The 24,290-nt window shown below is 45.2% G+C and overlaps 1 protein-coding gene across 2 annotated transcripts in view; it reads right to left on the bottom strand.

Annotated features, from left to right (window-relative positions):
• The window catches only part of lrrfip2 (leucine rich repeat (in FLII) interacting protein 2), an 81,652-nt gene extending 61,371 nt beyond the window's left edge, over positions 1-20,281 (bottom strand). For both annotated transcript variants that reach the window (XM_084322088.1, XM_084322089.1), the window contains exons 1-2: positions 19,905-20,281; positions 18,262-18,422 (exon numbers count right to left, since the gene is read on the bottom strand). In XM_084322088.1, the coding sequence (XP_084178214.1) occupies positions 18,262-18,351 (90 nt within the window). In that variant the 5' untranslated portion in view covers positions 18,352-18,422; positions 19,905-20,281. The remainder of the gene's footprint in view (positions 1-18,261; positions 18,423-19,904) is intronic.
• Between the last annotated feature and the right edge of the window lie 4,009 nt (positions 20,282-24,290).

Genomic DNA, 24,290 nt, shown 5'->3' with positions numbered 1-24,290 from the left:
GAGAGAGAGAGAGAGAGAGAGTAGAGACAACACAGAGAGAGAGAGAGAGAGAGAGAGAGAGAGAGAGAGACAACACAGAGAGAGAGAGTAGAGACAACACACAGAGGAGAGTAGATACAACCAGAGAGCGAGAGAGAGAGAGAGAGAGAGAGAGAGAGAGAGTAGAGAGAGAGATAAGAGAGAGAGAGAGAGAGACAAACAGAGAGAGGGAGAGTAGAGACAACAGAGAGAGAGAGAGAGAGAGAGAGAGAGAGAGAGATAGAGACAACACACAGTAAGAGAGGGAGAGTAGAGACAACAGAGAGAGAGTAGAGACAACACAGAGAGAGGGAGAGTAGAGACAACACAGAGAGAGAGAGAGAGAGAGAGAGTAGAGACAACACAGAGAGAGAGAGTAGAGACAACACAGAGAGAGGGAGAGAGAGAGAGTAGAGACAACACAGAGAGAGGGAGAGTAGAGACAACACAGAGAGAGAGAGAGAGAGAGAGAGAGAGAGAGAGAGAGAGAGAGAGAGAGAGAGAGAGAGAGAGAGAGAGAGAGAGAGAGAGAGAGAGAGTAGAGACAACACAGAGAGAGAGAGAGAGAGTAGAGACAACACAGAGAGAGAGAGAGAGAGTAGAGACAACACAGAGAGAGAGAGTAGAGACAACACAGAGAGAGAGAGAGAGAGTAGAGACAACACAGAGAGAGAGAGAGTAGAGACAACACAGAGAGAGAGAGTAGAGACAACACAGAGAGAGAGAGAGAGAGTAGAGACAACACAGAGAGAGAGAGTAGAGACAACACAGAGAGAGAGAGTAGAGACAACACAGAGAGAGAGAGAGTAGAGACAACACAGAGAGAGAGAGAGAGAGAGAGAGAGAGAGAGAGAGAGAGAGAGTAGAGACAACACAGAGAGAGAGAGAGTAGAGACAACACAGAGAGAGAGAGTAGAGACAACACACAGTAAGAGAGGGAGAGTAATAATAATAATAATAATAATAATAATAATAATAATAATAATAATAATAATAATAATAATAATAATAATAATAATGGCTTGGATTTATATAGCGCTCTTCATGACACCCCAGAGCGCTTCACAGAGTCCATTATTCATTCATACACAGTCATACGGTGGTGGTAAGCTACAATTGCAGCCAGAGCTGCCCTGAGGCAAACTCACAGAAGCGTGGCGAATAATCATCGCCTACGGCCCCTCCGACCACCACCAACATTCATTCACATGCATACGAGGCAAGTAGGTTAAGTGTCTTGCCCAAGGACACAACGGCGATGGGATGGACATGGCTTGAGCGGGATTCGAACCACCAACCCTTCGATCATTGGACAACCCGCTCTACCCCTGAGCCCAAAGCCGCCCCGACAGACAACACAGAGAGAGGGAGAGTAGAGACAACACACAGTGAGAGAGGGAGAGAGAGTAGAGACAACACACAGTGAGAGAGGGAGAGAGAGTAGAGACAACACACAGTGAGAGAGGGAGAGAGAGTAGAGACAAACACACAGTGAGAGAGGGAGAGAGAGTAGAGACAACACACAGTGAGAGAGAGAGAGAGACAACACAGTGAGAGAGAGAGAGTAGAGACAACACACAGTGAGAGAGGGAGAGAGAGTAGAGACAACACACAGTAAGAGAGAGAGAGAGACAACCACAGTGAGAGAGAGAGAGTAGAGACAACACACAGTGAGAGAGGAGAGAGAGTAGAGACAACACACAGTGAGAGAGGGAGAGAGAGTAGAGACAACACACAGTGAGAGAGGGAGAGAGAGTAGAGACAACACACAGTGAGAGAGGGAGAGAGAGACAACACACAGTGAGAGAGAGAGAGAGAGTAGAGACAACACACGTGAGAGAGGGAGAGAGAGACAACACACAGTGAGAGAGAAAGAGTAGAGACAACACACAGTAAGAGAGAGAGAGAGACAACACACAGTGAGAGAGAGAGAGTAGAGACAACACACAGTGAGAGAGAGAGAGAGACAACACACAGTGAGAGAGAGAGAGTAGAGACAACACACAGTGAGAGAGAGAGAGAGAGACAACACACAGTGAGAGAGAGAGAGAGAGACAACACACAGTGAGAGAGAGAAGAGAGAGACAACACACAGTGAGAGAGGGAGAGAGAGTAGAGACAACACACAGTGAGAGACACAGTGAGAGAGGAGAGAGAGTAGAGACAACACACAGTGAGAGAGGAGAGAGAGACAACACACAGTGAGAGAGAGAGAGAGAGAGTAGAGACAACACACAGTGAGAGAGAAAGAGTAGAGACAACACACAGTGAGAGAGGGAGAGAGAGTAGAGACAACACACAGTAAGAGAGAGAGAGAGAGAGAGAGAGAGAGAGAGAGAGAGAGAGAGAGAGAGAGAGAGAGAGACAACACACAGTAAGAGAGGGAGAGTAGAGACAACACACAGTGAGAGAGAGAGAGAGTAGAGAGAGTAGAGACAACACACAGTAAGAGAGAGAGAGTAGAGACAACACACAGTGAGAGAGAGAGATAACACAGTGAGAGAGAGAGAGTAGAGACAACACACAGTGAGAGAGAGAGAGAGAGTAGAGACAACACACAGTAAGAGAGACAACACACAGAGAGAGAGAGAACACAGTGAGAGAGAGACAACACACAATGAGAGGGAGAGAGAGAGAGACAACACACAGTGAGAGAGAGAGAGAGAGACAACACACAGTGAGAGAGAGAGAGAGAGAGACAACACACAGTGAGAGAGAAAGAGTAGAGACAACACACAGTGAGAGACACAGTGAGAGAGGGAGAGTAGAGACAACACACTGTGTGTGTGTGAGCGAGAGCGAGAGCGAGAGAGAGAGAGAGAGAGAGAGAGAGAGAGAGACGGACGGCTGGCCCCGGTGTTCTGCACCTGTCGAGCTGTCTGACAGTGTGACCTGCTCTACACTCCGGCACAGCTGAGTCCTGTGTCTCCGTCTCTATCTATAGCCCGCGGCCCATCCAGTCCCAGAGCTCCACATCATGGGACTGGAGAGGTAATCTGAGTGGTGGAATAAGTGCACTATCATACACCCCTCGGAGCGGGCATTAGGCGCCGTGTCCCACAGGAGACATCCTCTCTCAGCTGTCGGGCCCCGGGGGGGGGGGGGGTGGGGGGGTTGGATCGTCGTCGCTAAGCGACCGCCGAAAACTTGTTTCTGAGGGAAAATGGCGCTCTTCTGTTGAGTTTGAATATTTTTTCGTTTGGCGGCCGGAGTGTTAAAAACAAGCTAAGCCTGCCGGCGCTGTCGGGAGCACACAATAGAAACTGTGTTTCCATTGAAACCAACCCCCGCCGTAGAGGTCTAATACTCGAAAACTCAACAGTAGCTCCTCTGACACCGAACGCCCTGCAACGGGAGCCAGGCGTTGCTGCTGGCTTTGCTTCTTATGCAGGTTTTTTTTCCAATATTGTGTAACAATGGCGCTGTGCCACCACCATGGATTACATTAAAAAAACAAATCCACCTTTGATCACTTCAAAAAGGTCTATCGCCTTGTATCGTATCGTATGTTATGTTTTGGGTTTGTGTCTCCATTGCGTTTGTTGTAAACTCTCCGGTTGCTAGGCAACCTTTCAAAAGTCACAACACTAACTGTGGTACACAAGCGAAACCCATGATGATACAACAGTTCCAGCTGGCTTTGGCTCAGGTCTGGCCAGGTTGTGAAAGGTGTCCCGTCTCAAGCCAGGCAGGGTTCCCACGCTTGCCTTGACATTTTTTTCCATACTACCTCCTGATTTTCCAGGTACCATATTAAGTGATGATCTATGCAGCGGTTCCCAAACTTTTTTGGCCGTGCACCCCCTGTCACCTCCCGACCTAGCTGACGCACCCCCCAATGGGTTTCCGACGCACCGAAGGGAAATTCTTGGCCGAAACTGATACCGAAAATAGGAAACAGTTGGCCGAAAACCGAATGCCGAAAGGCCGAAAATTATTAATATAAATATATATATAATGTATTCTTTTTTTTCAGCTATCTGATTATGGCAAAAGACATGATTATGGCAAAACTTAAGTTAAATAATATTAATAATCACCATTATGATAAAACATTTATTCAGCACTTTTGAATGCACATTAATTCCAGACTGACTGCTGAAAGATTGCACTGCTTACTAACTAACGTTGATAAACCCAGGTTTACCACACAGTTAAAACACAGCTACTTGGGGAGCTCCAGTAGCTCACCACGTACCGCGAGTGCTATTTCAGCGCCGTGGACAACCGCGCTCGCGCCGATCTGGGGCTGAGCGCGTTCGAATCCCGGACGGCAGCCGTGCCTTTCCCAGAGTGTCTTTCCCCCCATCTGAACCCTTTCAGCCTGCTTCTGTCGGTCGAACTTGACCAAGTATGAATGCGACGAAAAAGCGATAAACGCTAAAAAGAACCAGCTGACTGGTCAAAGTTTAAAAAAAAAAAAACATAGCTACTTACATTTGAGGATAAACTTGCATAAGAAGTTTCACTCAAGTTTCACTGTAGATGCCAAGGCTCCCTTGCTCACCAAGTTGCCTGCATCAAATTCCAACATCCAATATACCATATAGGATGCCAAGAGCATGCTCTACAACATGGGATCATCCATTTCTATCTACAGTAAAAGCTGTTCACATGTAAAGGGTTTTTATAAACTCATGTTAATTCTGTGCTCAATAGTTAAATTTTATTACACATCATCCAATACAATTTTCCAGGACAACTGTTTCTATTTCCATGTAATTGGTCACTTTTGCTCAGTTTCCATGCCTTTCCATACCTGGAAAATGAAAAAATGAATCCCATGTTTTCCATGTTTTCCAGGTACTGTGGGAACCCTGCCAGGTTTGACAACGTTACAAAGACAATGGAGACGCTCACTGAGCGCCAGAGAGGCCACACAGCAAGGCTAAACCCTGGCTACTGGAGACGGAAGACTGGGAAGAACACTGCTGTGGACTTACTGGATGTAGATCCAAGATTCAAGAGGTTTATTAGTCACATACGGGTGGCCATGCCCGCTTTGATTGTGCAATAATACTAAATTACGATATACGAATTCAGCATGTGTGTTGTGTGTGTGTGTGTGTATGTGCTCATGTGTACTTGTGTGTGGAGAGTTCAGTGTTCAATGTTCTGATGGCCTGGGGGAAGAAGCTGAGCCGTAGTCTCTATGTACTAGTTAAAACAAGACGTAATGACACTTCATCAGCATCCTGTACTACGCACTACAGCATGCTGTACAAATTTGCAATAATAATCTGAATAGGTCTAAAATTGAAATCAAAAGTTGATTATAAAAGGTGTCTTATCAGGGCGGCTAAGTGGCGCAGTGGGCAAGGTGCTCGCCACTAATGCAGGAGATGCTGGGTTCGAGCCCAGCTCTCGGCATTGCTACCAGCTTGGCTGGAAAAAGTCGCCAAAAAAAAATAAAAGTCTTATCGGAGTGATGAAGCTGTCACTGTAACTGTAAACTGGCATTAACTACATGATAATATAACTTACAGTACTTTGGCGGTCGGATGGCGTTAGCGGAGATTGCGCTCGTCACCAATGCAAGAGGCTGCGGTCTCAACTCAACTCAACAGCATTGCCTGCGGCTTGGGCCGATCGTCATACTAACTCGTTTGGCTGAGTTAGCGGGAGGGAAGTCGAGGGTGGTAATCTGGCGTTGTGGACAGCAGGTCAGGTCAGGTCTGGGCGCCTGCTCAGCGAAAGGCAGGAAATGGTGAAGGCAGTGACCTCCCACGCGTTACACTTCACCAATGAGAGTCCTCGCTGCCAGGTGAAAAGAGAGCCACTGGCTGTCTCCACATGTGTCGGAGGAAGCATGTGGTAGACTTCAGGGTTCCCTTGTACCGACCAGTAGAAGGAACATGCGCACAACAACCAGGTAGGGGAGGGGGGGAATTGGCATAACGACTAAATTGGGATGCGGAGAAAAATAGAAAATCAGGCGGAGAAAAGGAGGATTAAAAAAAAACGTACAGTACTTTAACAACAGACCTACTCTTGCGATACTAGAACTTCTCTAGGTACAGTAGGCAGTTATGCAAGTGACCCGACCTTGTTGCCTGATTAGAACAGTAAAATTAAACCAAACGGGTCCTTGGAAGAGACAATTCAGTGTTTCACTTGCATTCATTAGCAGCTGCCCCCACTGCTAGAAAATAAAATCATTAGGGCTGGTTTCAAAAAAATCGATTTCCCCCAATTTAGTTGTTATGCCAATTCCCTTCCTGGTCGTTGCGCGCATTGTCTGGGGAGGGTGTAGACCAGGGGTCGGCAATTAGGTTTGGCCTCGGGATAGGCATTTTCCATTGGTTCTCCCAGCCCACGTGACCATTTCTAGCATTTCCATTGGCTATAGTGACAGACATAGATATTGTGGAAATACATCAAATCTACGAAACCACTTACTGAGACACATCACCCAGACGTGACATATGCAAAAGCCAATGTTCCAATAAAAAGTACATTCATGTAACTGCTTGAGAGTCAATTATTTTTATTTTTATTTTTTTATATAATCTTTTCCCCCCATCCTTTTTCAGATTTTTCTCCCATCCCACTGTTAGTCGTTATGCCAATTCCCAACCCCCTTCCTGGTTGTTGCGCACCCCCCCCCTACTGTTGGTCCGGGAGGCCGGAGACTGTCACATGTTTTCCTCCGACACATGTGCAGCCAGCCGGCAGCCAGCGCATTCTCACCGGGAGAGTGTAACGTGTGGAAGGTCACACTACCTTTCTCCAGATCCTACCCTCGCTGTGCAGGCGCCCCGACCGAACTGTAGGGGTCGCTGTCCACAACGCCCAGGACCCACCCACGGCTTCCCTCCCCCTAACTCAGCCAAACGAGTTAGTATAGCGATCAACCCAAGCCAAGGCAATGCTGACTCTCCGGGAGTCGAGACCGCAGCCTCTTGCATTGGTGACGAGCACAATCTCCGCTACGCCACCTGACCGCCCAAGAGTCAATTCTTAATGTAAACATTGATATTTTTAACAATGCAACATGTTAAGGGGGTTCCTTGAACCATTTAAATGTTATAGCATTGAATCGAATTTAAATGGTAAAACTAATCGATTCCGGACCTTGTGAATCAAATCGAGATTCGGGAAATCAGTGGCAATACCCAGCTCTAAAAATCATTAACTGGGCTTATTGCTTTCCAAAGCCAAACAAATACAGGGCAATCACCGGTACAATTATTCTAAATATATTATTATTAGGGATGTCCGATATTATCGGCCTACCGATATTATCGGCCGATATTGGCATTAAAATGTGATATCGGAAAATATCGGTATCGGTTTTCAATTTTTATTTTACATTTCTATAACCTTTATTTACCCAGGCAAGCAAGTAAGAACAAATTCTGATTTTATTTATTGTCAAAAGTATGCATAATGTTGTGTTAATTCCACAACAAGAGATATGTAATGTTAATTACCTGAAATTATTCCGTTTTTGGGGGGGGGGGGGGGGGACCCTGCATATATCGGTATCGGTTAATATCGGTATAGGAAATTAAGAGTTGGACAATATCGGTATATCGGTAAAAAAGCCAATATCGAGCATCCCTAATTATTATATATTGGCCCAAGTATCCAAATTAGAGCTATTTTAATCAACAACAGGAACTGCAACTGGGAAAAACTGCAATTACTGATTCTTGGTCAGAAAACGAATAACTGTTGACTGTACTGTGGCTCACAGACGGCTGGATTGAAGTCACTGAAGCGCTGATCAGTGATTGACAGAACTCCAGCCAGTGAGAGGCCCCTACACCCTTCTGATATTGCAATTTCTGGAATGACTTGCACGATATACCTTTTTCAGTCTCAATTGAGTGGAATAAAATCTGGCAGGAGCACTCATTCAAGGGTACTACGACTATGCTTGCACCTCATGGTACCAAAGCACCTCAAAGGCGCTAAAAACAAAATTACAAACATCACAAAACAAACTGGTCAGACTACCTTACTCCTAGAAGTAGAACCCACCTCACCCCTGCCCACTTTGACAACCTAGGATGGCTTAGAGTAGACGACAGACTAGTACAGCAACTTGCAATGGGGCCTGGTCTACAAGATGCACTACACCACTAAGGTACCCATGTACATGTCAAAATACTTCCCAAAGGTCAGTGAATACCATGACCACAACACCAGAGGGAGCTCCACAAATCATGTTAAACCCAGATTCGGCTCAAACAAGGGACTAAACACGTTTCGCAATTATGCCACATCAATGTGGAACGCCCTACCCACAGCTGTAAAGGAATGTGAATCACTACCCACCTTCAAAACCACTCTCAAAGAGCACCTACGGGAGACTGCAATTCGAAACTGGCCCCTGTAAATGTCCAAACCCAACCCCTCCAATGTACAGTTTCCAACCCCACCCCTATACCCAACCTCCTCCAATGTACAGTTTCTTCCCCCCAAAATGTATATACTCTTTTTAGACTATTTTTGTACTCATAAACAGTACTGTATATTTGTAGATATGGTATGTCATAAATGTCTAGATGTAACAGTACTGTCTATCTGTATGTCCTGTATGTCATATATGTTATGATGAATTGAAAATGGGGGACCCTGATGTAAACAAGACGAAAGTGTATTGTACCCATTCTGCAATCTGTTAATACAATTTTCAATCAATCAATCAATCAACCCACAGAAGATTGGAGAGTCCCATTTCATTCAACGCCTTCAAGTATAATCTTAGCTCTTAGGAATTGGTTCAAAGATGTGAACACTGGCGGCTGAGTGGCGCAGTGGGCAAGGCACTCGCCACTAACGCAGGATATGCTGGGCCTGGTATCAAGCCCAGCTCTCTGCGTTGCTACCGGCTTGGCCGGTCGTCATACTAACACAATTGGCAGTGTTAGAGGGTGGGAAAGCCGGTGGGTGGAGATTGGACGTTGTAGACAGCGACTCCTACAGGTCGGTTGGGCGACGCCTGTACAGCGGAAACAGGAAGTATCGGGGGCAGCGTGAGCCTCCCACGCTTTACTCCTCGCCACAGAGTTTGAGCTGTCTGGTGAAAAGATGCGACAGGCTGCCTCCTCGTGTACCGGAGGGGACATGTGATGCATGCAAGGCTTCTATCCTCACTACAGCCGACCAGTGGGAGGCATAGTCTAGCAATGTTCAAGACAGGGGAGGGAAGAATTGGAAATACGAAATTGGGATGGGAGAAAAATAGAAAATAAGGAGAAAAAGTGGATAAAAAAAAAATGTGAACACTGATGTGTATACTAATGTGGGGATTGAACTGTGTATATTGAAAGGGTTGAATTATGTATGTTATTGCTAATGTGTTTGTACTTGTGTTTTAATCTTTTTTGTACTAGGTTAAGGTACTAGCTAGGGATGCACCAATCCGATATTGATATCGGCCCAGATATGACTAAAATATCGTATTATCGGGTATCGGAGACTATTTTTATATATATATATATACATTTTTATATAATAAATTAAAAAAATAACAATTCAGTTCATTTATATCTATATGTGTTCATTTGTTACATTTTGTTTCACCAAGTTAGGAAAGTAATGTTTTAAGCCCAGGTATCGGTATCGGGAGTACTACTACTAGCCCATTATTTCTGGCAGGGGGACTGCCAATGTAAACTAGCCTTTTGGCTACAATTGGGTACATTTACATTCTATTTTATAAAATGTTCCTTAACACATTCGGGGCCATTGGGATTAGACGGGGCCCACTCTATACGGCCAGCATTTCAAAACAACCTTTCATTGTGCGTGAGGCTGTTTGTAGAGCTAAATCTATACTTTATATTATTGCCATCTGTCCATTCTCATTGTCAATTGACACTATAAACCATCCCTTCAATATGCCTTAAATAAAAAAATTTATTCATCAATACGTTCCCATTTTATAGCGTCTTGAATATGAACGCTATAGCAGAATGTTCTGGGGTATTTCCTGGAATGCGAAATATAGGGTGCTAAGCTAATAACGTTAAATCGAACGTTTCGGCTATAGACAAGCTAAACTCAAAATGCATATTGTCGGTATCATGGTCCACCATGATTGCATGAAGGGGGGGCGGGGGACGTCGTTTCTGATTATTGATTACCAATAACGGCATTAGCCTCAGTAGCCTCATTCGCTGACCGGGTGGATGGCCATCAAAGCAAGGCCCGACCAAGCTGAAATTGAGGTCAAATCGCTCTTACCTGTGGCCGGTTGGACTGCAAAAAGGATTTCCCAGTTATCGATCGCCATCTGGTAGATCCATATGTCCATTGGCTGATGCTATATTCCTTTACTGCACACTGAATTCAGCGTCCCAAAAACTATTCTAGGCGATCGGCTACACGCATAGCTTTAGGCTAACAGAAAAGACCATTCATAATAATAAAAAAAAAAAAAAAAACGGTCTGTAACAGGGAACACTGCATTATCGAGACAGCGCCCCTACGAGGATCTGGCCGGTAATGCACTTTTCCGAATTCCAAGAGTAGGGTAAATCTGCAGTGCCGCTCGGTGACATTGAGTAGGATATTAAAATGGAATAAAAGCCAAAACAACCTTGCCACGTATATATACGTGGTTGGCCCTTTAAGCATGGCGCCGAAACACGTATATACGTGGTTGGCCCCCGAATGTGTTAATGTATGTTGTCCGTCTCTAACAAATAAATAAAAACAGTACACAAAACGAAACAAACTCATTTCCTTTGTATGGCCTGTGCTTTAAGACACTCTCTGTTGCCCTGTTCCTTCACAGGGCTTTAAGACACTCTCTGTTGCCCTGTTCCTTCACAGGGCTTTAAGACACTCTCTGTTGCCCTGGCTTTAAGACACTCTCTGTTGCCCTGTTCCTTCACAGGGCTTTAAGACACTCTGTTGCCCGGTTCCTTCACAGGGCTTTAAGACACTCTCTGTTGCCCTGTTCCTTCACAGGGCTTTAAGACACTCTGTTGCCCTGTTCCTTCACAGGGCTTTAAGACACTCTCTGTTGCCCTGTTCCTTCACAGGGCTTTAAGACACTCTCTGTTGCCCTGTTCCTTCACAGGGCTTTAAGACACTCTGTTGCCCTGTTCCTTCACAGGGCTTTAAGACACTCTCTGTTGCCCTGTTCCTTCACAGGGCTTTAAGACACTCTCTGTTGCCCTGGCTTTAAGACACTCTCTGTTGCCCTGTTCCTTCACAGGGCTTTAAGACACTCTGTTGCCCTGTTCCTTCACAGGGCTTTAAGACACTCTCTGTTGCCCTGTTCCTTCACAGGGCTTTAAGACACTCTCTGTTGCCCTGTTCCTTCACAGGGCTTTAAGACACTCTGTTGCCCTGTTCCTTCACAGGGCTTTAAGACACTCTCTGTTGCCCTGTTCCTTCACAGGGCTTTAAGACACTCTCTGTTGCCCTGTTCCTTCACAGGGCTTTAAGACACTCTCTGTTGCCCTGTTCCTTCACAGGGCTTTAAGACACTCTCTGTTGCCCTGTTCCTTCACAGGGCGTTCAGACTACAGGCGATGGAGCAACAGGAAGTCGGTCAGTTTCATTGGAAGGTGACGACATGAATCTACAGACACACGCCGGGCAGACAGCGCTCCGTGATGGCCGGGGGGCGAGGCGACAGATCCTGGCGTGACAGACGAGCACGGCTTCCAATACGACTTGGGGGGCGACAGTGGCTCAGGAGGTAGAGCGGTCGACGTCTGGTAATCGGAAGGTTCCCGGTTCGATTACGGCTCCTCCCCGGGGCAGCGTGTCGAAGTGTCCTTGAGCAAAGACACTTAACCCCTAACTGCTAACGATGAGCAGGTCAGCACCTTGCATGGTCGCCTCTGCCATCGGTGTGTGAGTGAATGGGTGAACGTGAGGCATAAGTTGTGAAGCGCTTTGGATAAAAAGCCACTATAAAAATGCAGTTCATTCCATTCCATGACGTCTCTCGTTAACGAATAACAGAGAACATGATGTTTCTGGAACTGTTCCATCCAGGAATAGAGGAGAAACAGCCTGTACTTAAAACTAAATATCACACAACAGGGAACTAGCAGGTTGCTGACATGGTTGTGTGCCATGTTTAATGTTAAATATACTGTAATTCATGTTATGGCATAATGGTGGTTGAATTTGGTAGGAATACTGGAGCACACTGGTATTCTCGCTACTTCACTTTATGTAGGAATACTTAAACCCAACGTTTCGGTCGACAGACTAAAATATTTTATGCCAACAATCGCATAAGGACTCCAGTGAAGCTGAACAATGGCTGTGGTCCGAGCCCCCAGTCAGCGTGTATGCCTTCTACGACGGAACTGCGTTTCCGCGTGCGAGTTTTGCGCTCTGATTGGCCAGGTCATGTGACATGTGCGCCAATCGTGGGACAGCAAGTTCTGCGCCTATTTCCGGGTCCAACAGCCTGCAAACTACCTGGCGTTCTATCGCCATGCTCTAAGACAAACTCTAACCTTAACCGACTTCGAACGAGCGCCTAAGCCTAACCAGTGTAGAAACTTGCTGTCCCACGATTGGGCGTACATGTCACATGACTAGGGATGGGTACCGAATTCGGTACTTTTGAGGTACCGAACCGAAACACGTCGGTACTACCGAGTATCGAATCAAGTGAGAAACCGAAAAAAATAAAAAAATAATTTTTTTTTTTACCTTTTTTTTTTTTTTACCTTTTTTTTTTACCTTTTTTCTTTTCATGTCAACGTTCACACGCACAATATATGCTTACCTAGGATTTGACTTGATTCAACAACAAAGCAGTCGGAGCAATGACGAGCCGAAAACTGTCGAAATTGTAGTTATTTGAAGTTTGGATTTTTTTTTTACGACTGAGGTAGGTAAATTAAATTTCTTGAGACTAAAGTACCGAAAAAAGGTACCGTTGGGTACCGGTATCGGTTCAAATGTGAAAGGTACCCATCCCTACACATGACCAATCAGAGACGCGAAAACGCAGTTCTGTTGTAGAAGGCATTCAGGCCCCCAGTCAGGCAGGACTCTGACCCCACATTGACCTCGTCACTGACGACTCAAGTCCTCGTACATATAATATTATTTTTTTTTTGTCTACTTTTTCTCCCCATTTTTCTATTTTTTCTCCCATCCCCAATTTCGTATTGTCCAATTCTACCCTCCCGTGTCTCGAACGCTGTTAGGCCATGCCTCCCACAAGCCGGCTGCAATGTGGACGAAGCCTTGCATCACGTGTCCCCTCCGGTACTCGAGGAAGCAGCCGTCGCATCTTTTCACCTGAACAGCGCGATCTCTCAGCGGCGAGGGTCTGCGTGGGAGGGACACGCCGCCCTCGTCGCTTCCTGATTCTACTGCGCAGGCGCACCAACAGACCTGTAGGAGTCGCTGTCCACAACGTCCGATCCCCACCCCCTAATACTGCCAATTGTATTAGTATGAACGACCAGCCAAGCTGATAGCAATGCGGAGAGCTGGGCTTGAACCCAGCGTCTCCTGCATTGGTGGCGAGCGCCTTGCCCACTACACCACCTAGCCGCCCGTACAATTATAATATTCTACACATCCTTTTCTTTTTACATTTTCAAATGTAAGAATGTAAAAGAGGAGTCGTGCTCAACACATCCTGCGCCATAAACGTCATACAACGTGTTTCAAGTTCATGCGAATTCTGCCAATCCACGGCGTACGACGTTATTGAGATCATGTTTCATTTTTTCGCCATGTTATTCATAATTCCCTCACGGAGCCTGGTATGATGCAGTGGGAGCATGCACAACTCTGCAACGCTTCAATACTGCCACCTGGTGGATGATCGGCGAGTTGCCAAACCGGAAGTGGATCGTTTGTGATCCCGGTGCATCTTGGAAATGCGTCCGGCACTCGCATATTGTCGCGGGACTCAAGACACACACCGTGTATATGGATCACTGCCATAACTCAATAATCGATATGATTTGGGCTGTTATTATTATTATACAAACCGGAAATGGATCGACTCGATCGCCATCAAATAAGTGGGATCTTTTTGCTCCAGTCTCACCGGCCAACGGTAAGAGGACACTGACGTCATTTTCAGCGCGTTTGTTTATTATTATCCATGCAAACTGCTCCGATCAATATATCACCCATACTACATAAAGCATTTACCGACGATCACGGAATTATAAACGACCCCCCCCCGTTCACCCGCGCATGATCAGTCATAACGTTTAGGATCATGTACAGTTGAACATTTTAATATAGCGTGTATCGCCAACAAACTGCATTTGATAATCTATATATGCGTTTAGGTTTATGCCTATATCTCACGTTCTAGGAATTACTGCAGAAAACGATAAAAACATATTTATATTCTAGACAGTATTTTCGTATGAACCTATGAATGAAAAAGTAAAACGTTCCTACATCCTGAACGATAGATAATCGATGTTGAATGGGCCATAGTAATGTCAATTTAGCAATACAATTTAAAAAGTTATAGCCCTGCAAAGAAGGTAAACATCTCCATAGGCTTAGACTGGTGGCAGTTATCAAACATTGATGGATATAAGCGTGGCAGGGAATGTGTTAAAGCAGACATGTTTACTCAAACCCAGAAATACAAAGTCCATAGTTACCCACACATTAATAAAACACAATACAATACAATCCCGACTGGGTAATCCAGGGAGAGGCAGTCTCCGTGTTGCCATACGGTTACACTTTGCATAGCAGGCAAATGTGTATCCCCACAGCTGTACACTGCTGTAGCAGAACTACAGTACTGAAAAGCTTTCAAACTGCATGGAAAGGATATTTAGAGTTTCAACATAAGCCTAAACTTTGAATAACACTTATTACAAGGCTGACATAATTGCAATATGATATTAAGTCCATATAGTGGAGGAAGAACAACAGCGTGGCTAATGAACACCTGGTGAAGTAGTTCTTAACCCATTTGCTAATCTCCCTTATATTCCATGACTTTGCCAGAGAATTTATCTTATTCCCTGAATTCCCTTTGAACAGAATACACCTCTCAAAATTCAAACGATATTCCAGAAATTCCATGAAACGCTTTGGGAAGTCTGTAATAAAAGAGAGATGGTTGAGATACTGGTACCACGTCATTAACCAGTCCTAATGGACTATGATCCTGCGGCTTTCACTCCCACACAAAACACACTCGAGTGATTTCCTTGCTCAAATACCATGAGCTCCCTTGGGTCCCAATCCCCCACGGCCGATTATACGAGGTGATCATCTTATCCTAAAGCCCGGCCGATACTAGCGAGACTTATAAGCAAGCCGCCGGTATTCAGAGCGACCGCCTGCCCGGTAATGCAAGCGGTGTCCAAACTGGGCTTGGCGGTGCAGGCTCAAATTCAGCGTGCCTCCGCACTGTGCTCCGTTTGTGAGCAGAGTACAGACGGACTCTCAGCCCAGGCACAAGCCCCCCGAGGTAGGAGCCGCCGTGTTCGGGGAGGACTGGGTTCAGGGAAGGTGGCGATGTGTGATAGTTCCGAGGTTGACCTCGCAAACCACACAGCGATCGCACACACAGGCGCTTCCAGCACCTTCCGAAGTCTGGCGTTCGCTCCGGCAAAAGGCTGAATCATTCGGGCCTCGGCTGGGTGGGTCAGATGACTCATGTTTCTATGACGGGCCCTGCATGACTATAAAGAGAGCGAGCCTTGTATTTAGTGTCAAGGCATTTGGCACCGTGCAACTTTTCACAGAGCCTAGATAAACCTTTCTTACTCCGGATCAAGAATCTATTAAAATCTCTGAGGGGCGGGGGGGGGGGGGGTTGATCCATTGTGATGTGTGTGCTGTAAAGAGCCAAGTGAAAAAAAGAAAAAAAATCAGAAACATTGCAGAAATAACTTATTACCGATCCAGACACTTTCTCTGTGCCAGAAAGAAAAAACTAAGACAACTAAACCCATTGGACCGACTTTCTGTAGAGTATTAGTCTTGCAGTCGCTGTGTTTCCACCCGCCCCTCTTTGAGAAGAGCAAAGGAATGGCAGCCCTGTAGCTGAACAGAATGGAATAATCCCAGGGCAAGTCATTACAGGCCGGGCTGCCTCTCTCTCTCTCTCTACCTCTCCTCTACCCCCGTTCTTTTTTCCACCTTAAAAACGCTCCAAGTCGAGTCAGATCCCCTCTCTGTGGTCAAAACCAGCTGTCTTCTTCCCCCCCCCCCCCCCCACCGCCCGCCCGCGCTCAGGCACCATTTGACTGGTGGAACCTGAATATCCACATAACGAGACCGTTTCAAACCAAACAGAGCCATGTGTGAACATGTGTCAGTATATGTGCCTCAGAGGCCCGTTTTGCTACGTTCGCCTCGGCTGGTGTTTGAAGGCCAGCGTTTCGAGACGATAGCCTCGTCTCCTTCTGAATCACTGATTTAAATCGCAGATGTTTATACACGGTTTACTTTTCTCCTATTTTAATATTCAGAGTTAATTTTATTGCCTAGTCTTTCTACCATTACCCTGCCCATACCTGTACCTCCCCTCCCCCATCCCCCATGCTGCTATGGCACCCACATTTCCCCGAGGGGTAAATAAAGGAATAACTTATCTTATTTCAACAGCTACCTGCCTCTGGCTGCCGGCCGTCAGGAGTGGCGGGGATTTATTATGTGATTTGATTGATTGAATCAAAGCGACAGAATAGATTTCAGAACATTCAAACCATGCACTAGTTGACAGGCTGTAAAAGCATTTTGCCAACAGCTAAAGAGGACAAGACGTGGAACACACTGAAGAAGAGGTGGATGCCAAGTGAACACTGAAGGCCACGGTACGCCTAATTAATATCGTCAAATTGCAGCTATCAGTTACATAACGATGTGGCTTGTGGCTATCAATTCCAAGTTGTTGCATCGTTACTACATACTTACTTAAGACGTGCCGCCTTGAACATATTAGGCTATACACGCTCCATGTAATGCACATGTAGGATGGATCATATATGATTTGTGGAGGCAACAAATAATATGTATGAAGCTATAGAATGATTTCCTCCATTTTTTTTAATAAGTCCTTAGTTTGGAAGCATCTGCCCATTGTCAGCTATTCTTTTCCACAGTTAAGGTGCTGTGAGTGGTCTTTTTTGTATATATATTTTTTTTTATGTGTGTTAAATAGCTCTACATTCCAACAGCCATCAATGATATGAGTGTTTGGTCAGTAACATGGGTCTCCCAGTCGCTGCGCTCTGCAGTAAACAGAAAATACATTTTCTGGTATTCCTTCCCACTTTATCCAATCAGGAGAGAGAACCCCAGATTTGTATTTTTTATTTTATTATTTTTTTTAAGAAATCTTGCCAAGCCACATTTGCGTACTGCACTTGTAAATAATTTTACTTGTTTTAAGGACACATTTTCTTAAAACTAGTTTTTATTTCATATTTTGTCAGACCATTTTTGCAGTGTAGAGTTCTCTCTCCTGATTGGATAAAGTGGGAACGGGATACCAGGAAATGTATTTTAAGATAAGATACGATTATTCCTTTATTGATCCCCTTGGGGAAATTCAGGCATCATAGCAGCATGGGGGAGGGGAGGGTACAGGTAGTAAAAACAAGCATTGTAAACAATATAACAAGTCAATATAATTAACTATCTAATAAACTGAAATATATAGTATTCACAGTATCACAGTATCACATAAGGTGCAGTATGCATATTAGTGTTATTGTCCTTTTTAGGTTCCTAGTAGTTGTAGTTGGATGTCTGGCAGCAGTCCCTGCCCACTGTTGTGGAGCCTGATGGCCGCTGGTATGAAGGACTGGCCGAGACAGTTAGTTGAGTGTCGGGGGGGTATGAGTCTGTGACTGAACGTGCTTCATCATTTTCTGTTTACTGCAGAGCGGTGGGACTGGGAGACCCATGTTACTGACCAAACACTCTATAACAGTGATGGCTGTTGGAATGTAGAGCTATTATTTTAACATGTAGACCACTTATTTTGACAAACAAAAAAAACACCGCTTACAGCACCTTTAACTCCTCTTGGAGGCATGACTTTGACTATACAGATTGTTATTTGTGCAGAACATGTCAGCAGAGCACCCTTTTCACATTCTTCAACTGAAGGAGGAAGGGGGAGGGCTTCTCTGTACTTCCTCAAAAGCTGCTTATTCGATATAAACAACATGTCTAAAGTGTTAAAAACATGTGTCGATGGGGATCTTTAAATTGATCCCAACAGTGTGACAAGATCACACTTGCAGAGGGAGAAAAACAAACAAACAAGGGTGGTATTGTGATGGCGAGTGAGCAGCTTACCTCCCGGGCAATGCTGCTCAAAGCATCATCCTCTGCTGAAAAGCGGTCTTTGAGAGGGGCACGCTTTCTACCAGAGCCCTGTGTCCCCATGTTGTCTGTGCCAACTGCAGCCCCGCCGAAGACGTCTGAGGCCAAGTCAGAAGTACCACAGTGGCAAACACCTAGACACAAACGACAAAGGTTAGCAAGAGATGACGATTCCACCTCCAAGAGCCTAAACAGAGCTTTTCCCCCTGTTGATTAAAATGGTCAAAATGACAGGAAAGAAATAAAGAATTATTTTTATATTTTACACTTGAATTGTACAGATGTGGATAAAAGCACAAATGCTGCATGCATACATATAATATGGTGACAATGGGTAATACTTCAGTGATAAGACAAACGTGTTAAGAATAACAGTGACAGGTTCAGTGGATACTATGACACGATGAGACAAATGTATTGGAATAAACACTGAGACAACTTCTGAGTGGAAACATAAGCCTGTCTCTGAGGTCAGCTGCTGTGCGTTGGTTCAGTAGACCTCCATGATTTCCCTCGGTTGACTAACAAAAACACACTCCCTATCTCCTTGCTCTCATTCCTGCCACACGGTCACTCGTGTCTGGTCCCCTATAAGAGCTTTGGATAAACACTTGTAGCTGACATAGACCAGCTGTTAACTGACAAGCAAGCCCTTCCCAACCACACACAGCCCAGTATTTGGTTGATCAGAAAATGCTGCTTTTTTTTTGCTAAGCATATTGACAATATGAAGTGTGGCACATGATATCTAACCCTAACTAACCTTACTGTCATACACTTGTCCTAATAAACTAACCTACACTGTAGCACCCAACACTTTGATGAACATTGTTACTCAGCTGATAGAGTTGTGCCCTTCCTGATGACTTGTCGTACAGAACTTGTAAGTCGCTTTGGATAAAAGCGTCAGCTAAATGACTAAATGTAAATGTTCAAACTATCATAATGCCTGGATGCTCAGTAACAGGACAAATGTTACTTTGTAATGTTCAGACAATATTTTCGATCAGTCCATTAGGTGTTTTCTGGTGAAAGTTATAGACAACTTGCTAACTGACTGGGTGGGATACCCAAGGAAACCCAAACACAATATAGCCAGCTATGCCGTTCAGCTAGCTCCCTGGCAATGATACTGATAAGGTGAGAAAAACGCCCAGATAAGAAACCAGGTTGAGTCCATGAACAGGACGATCCCTTGTTGGTGGGCTGTTAAGATAGCTGTTTCACAATCAAAGGTTTACAATTACTAGTAGCCAACGACCTGAGTGGAAGCGTATTCCTCAAGAGAGTTGGCTAGTTTGTGGTGTTTATTTTAAACTAATGAACACATTTAGCTCAGGCATTTCCACTAACAAATGTAATGACGCTACTCGGATAGCACCCTCTAGCTCTAAATTAAGCTCAGTTGTGAGCTCTCTGATGCCAGATGACACCATGGAGCTGTGTTCCATCCCAGCAGCTCAGCTAGCGACGTTAGCATTAATAGGTTCACACTTTTACCATTCGATCCTATTCAAAATATTAGCAGGCTAATGGGTAAGCTAGGTGGCTAGCATCACGTTAGCTCCAGCATTTCTCTATGAAAAGTTGCACAAACTTAACGACGCGGTTCTTACTCTGCTTTGGTTGGATCTAATGATGATGACCCCCACCAACACCGACCGCCAGTCCCCTCTCTCTCTCTTGCTCTTGGTCGAGCTGGCTAACTAGTGCAGCTGGTTAGCTCAGTTAGCCAGCGATGCTAACGCCTCATGAGAGACAGCCGGGCAGGGCACACTGGCACCGCTCCTCACGTCGCGTCACGTTTTTCCCCCAAAAGATTGCCCTCGTCGAAGTTTCAAAGCAACCCCGGTAATTCCAAAAGTGTAATTCCCTTTCGTCGTGGCTGTTTAGTTAGAGAGCCCCGCGGCCCCTCTTTAATGATTGACGGCGTTTTGTCTTCAACTGACAGCTGTCATCAGTCGGCTTGTTTCCACCATAATACACACACTAGTCTCTCTCTCTCTCTGCTGCCAGCAGCAGCGCTGTCAAGCCAGCAGCAGCAACGACGTCACGGGACTTCCGGTCCGCAATTGAAGCCGTCGGCATCTTTCAAAATAAAGCTCTTCATTAGATTAGATTAGTTTGAAATGTATTGTCGTCGTTATACAGTAACAGCACACAACTGATGCGTTGCTCATGGGACGAGGTTTTGTGAGCAGAAGCGCGTGCACGCACACGCACGGATGTGCGCGTGCACACAGGAATGCGCTGCACTCGACTGACGCGCCAACTCGCAGTACCCACCTGGCTACTTTGCATATCAATAGCGCCGGTCGTCAGGTGTTACATTCCATTCGTAGAGGCAATTAGGCACTGTTTTTAGTCTGTCCTTAATTATGCGAGGGAACATTTATGCGCACGCGCCTGGGAGCGCGCATGCACGTGGCGTCATTAGCGTGCAACCAGTGTTGATATGAGCATTGATTGATTGATTGATTGAAAAGTTTATTAACAGATTGCAGAATGGGTACAGTACAGTACAGCTCAATACATACAATTGTTAAGGGGATGCAGACCAGATAAAGACTTTCGTCTTGTTTACATCAGGGTCCCCCATTTTCAATTCATCATAAATTATATGACAAATAAGACCCAGGCAACTACCGCCCTGTTTCTATTCTTACCTCCATCTCGAAAGTCATGGAGAAAATAGTCTTCGAACAGGTCGAAAAGTACCTGGCGGAAAAAAATCTAATCTACGAATTCCAATCTGGCTTCAGAACGTCCCACTCCACTGACACATGAATGAACGAATGAATGAATGAATGAATGAATGAATGAATGAATGAAAACTTTATTTAACAGATTGCAGAATGGGTACAATACAGTACGGCTCAATACATACAATTGTTAAGGGAATGCAGACCTGAGAAAGACGTTTGTCTTGTTTGCATCAGGGTCCCCCATTTTCAATTCATATAGACATTTATGACATACACAACATACATGACATTTATGGCATAGGGACATATAGGTATTTAGTACTGATACATTTGTGACATAAACGGTATTCAAATATACAGTACTGTTACCCCTAGATCCTGACAGAGTATATATGATGGGGAGGGGACTGTACATTAGGAGGGGGTGGGTGGGTGGGAGAGAAATATACATACGGCGGGGAGGGAATATATACATGCGGTGGGGAGGAGACTGTCTATTAGGAGGTGGTGGGGGTTTTGGGCATTTACGGTGGCCAGTTTCGAATTGCAGCCTCCCGTAGGTGCTCTTTAAGAGCGGTTTTGAATGTGGGTAGTGATTCACATTCCTTTACAGCTTTGGGTAGGGCATTCCACATTGTTGTGGCATAATTGCGAAACATGTTTAGTCCCTTGTTTGAGCCGAATCTGGGTTTTACATGATTTGTTGAGCTTCCTCTGGTGTAGTGGTTGTGGTATTCACTGACCTTTGGGTATTTTGACATGTACATGGGTACCCCGGTCGTATATCTTGTAGACCAGGCCCATTGCAAGTTGCTGTACTCTGTCGTCTACTCTAAGCCATCCTAGGTTGTCAAAGTGGGCAGGGGTGAGGTGGGTTCTGGGGTTCAGGTCAAGTAGTAGTCTGACCAGTTTGTTTTGTGATGTTTGTAATTTTGTTTTAAGCGCCTTTGAGGTGCTTTGGTACCATGAGGTGCACGCATAGTCGTAGTACCCTTGAATGAGTGCTCCTGCCAGAGTCTTCAGGGTATTCTTGTTTACCAGAGAGGAGATCCGGTACAAGAATCTAGTTCGTTGGTTGACTTTTTTTATTACATTGGATGCCATTTTGTCACAGGAAAGATTTGCCTCTAGGATGGAACCCAGGTAGGTAATTTCGTCTTTCCTTGTGACAATATTGTCACCCACTGTAACTGAGAAGCCGTCGGTCTTGCTGAGTTTGTTATTTGAACCGAAGAGAATGGACTCTGTTTTGCCCATGTGTAATGATAGTTTGTTATCAGTGAACCATATGCAGATTTTGCCTAGTTCCGTGGTGAGGGTTTTTTCAACCTACAACTTGTTCTTGTCAGAGACCAGCAGGGCTGAGTCGTCCGCAAACAGGAACAAGTTGCAGTCACAGGCCTCCTCTATTTGAACGACCACATCAAACAAGAGGTGGACGCGGGCAAATACTGCGGCATGGTCATGCTGGACCTACAAAAGGCCTTCGACACTGTCAATCACTCCATTCTGATTGACAAGCTAAAAGCAATTGGTTTTGATAGCTTATCAGTGAGCTGGATGCAATCCTACCTGGAGGGGAGAGAGCAGATGGTAGAGGTAAACGGTACTCTATCCCCCCCCCCTCACAGTGAGCTGTGGTGTTCCACAAGGAAGCATACTAGGACCGCTACTCTTCCTAATTTATGCAAATTACATGTCGTCAGCCTGTGACTGCAACTTGTTCCTGTTTGCGGACGACTCAGCCCTGCTGGTCTCTGACAAGAACAAGTTGCAGGTTGAAAAAACCCTCAGCTCGGAACTAGGCAAAATCTGCATATGGCTCGCTGATAACAAACTATCATTACACATGGGCAAAACAGAGTCCATTCTCTTCGGTTCAAATAACAAACTCAGCAAGACCGACGGCTTCTCAGTTGCAGTGGGTGACAATATTGTCACAAAGAAAGACGAAATTACCTACCTGGGTTCCATCCTAGAGGCTAATCTTTCCTGTGACAAAATGGCATCCAATGTAATAAAAAAAGTCAACCAACGAACTAGATTCTTGTACCGGATCTCCTCTCTGGTAAACAAGAATACCCTGAAGACTCTGGCAGGAGCACTCATTCAAGGGTACTACGACTATGCGTGCACCTCATGGTACCAAAGCACCTCAAAGGCGCTTAAAACAAAATTACAAACATCACAAAACAAACTGGTCAGACTACTACTTGACCTTACCCCCAGAACCCACCTCACCCCTGCCCACTTTGACAACCTAGGATGGCTTAGAGTAGACGACAGAGTACAGCAACTTGCAATGGGCCTGGTCTACAAGATACACTATACGACTAAGGTACCCATGTACATGTCAAAATACTTCCCAAAGGTCAGTGAATACCACAACCACTACACCAGAGGAAGCTCAACAAATCATGTTAAACCCAGATTCGGCTCAAACAAGGGACTAAATACGTTTCGCAATTATGCCACATCAATGTGGAACGCCCTACCCAAAGCTGTAAAGGAATGTGAATCCCTACCCACATTCAAAACCGCTCTTAAAGAGCACCTACGGGAGGCTGCAATTAGAAACTGGCCACCGTAAATGCCCAAAACCCCCACCACCTCCTAATAGACAGTCTCCTCCCCACCGCATGTATATATTCCCTCCCCGCCGTATGTATATCTCTCTCCCACCCACCCACCCCCTCCTAATCAGTCCCCTCCCCATCATAAACTCTGTCAGGATCTAGGGGTAACAGTACTGTATATTTGAATACGTTTATGTCACAAATGTATCAGTACTAAATACCTATATGTCCCTATGCCATAAATGTCATGTATGTTGTGTATGTCATAAATGTCTATATGAATTGAAAATGGGGGACCCTGATGGAAACAAGACAAACGTCTTTCTCAGGTCTGCATCCCCTTAACAATTGTGTGTATTGAGCCGTACTGTATTGTACCCATTCTGCAATCTGTTAAATAAAGTTTTCATTCATTCATTCATTCATTCATTCATTCACACACACGACATACAGATAGACAGTACTGCTACATCTATACATTTATGACATACCAGATTTGCAAATACAGTACTGTTTGTGATACAAAAAGTGTCCAGAAAAAGAGTGTATATACATTTGACGTAGAAACTGTACATTGGAGGAGGTTGGGTAGGTGGGGTGGGGTTGGGTGGGGGGCTGTACATTGGAGGTGGGGGGGGGGGACACTGTACACTGTACATTGGAATACTGACAAAGCCATACTTGGTAATTTACTGTACAACTGGGTTAGGACATTTGTAGG

Source organism: Notolepis coatsorum (genome assembly GCF_963971535.1).
Source record: "Notolepis coatsorum genome assembly, chromosome: 9".
NCBI lineage: Eukaryota > Metazoa > Chordata > Actinopteri > Aulopiformes > Paralepididae > Notolepis > Notolepis coatsorum.
The sequence above is the reverse complement of the archived record's forward strand: the minus strand, read 5'-3'. Positions and strand labels throughout refer to the sequence as shown.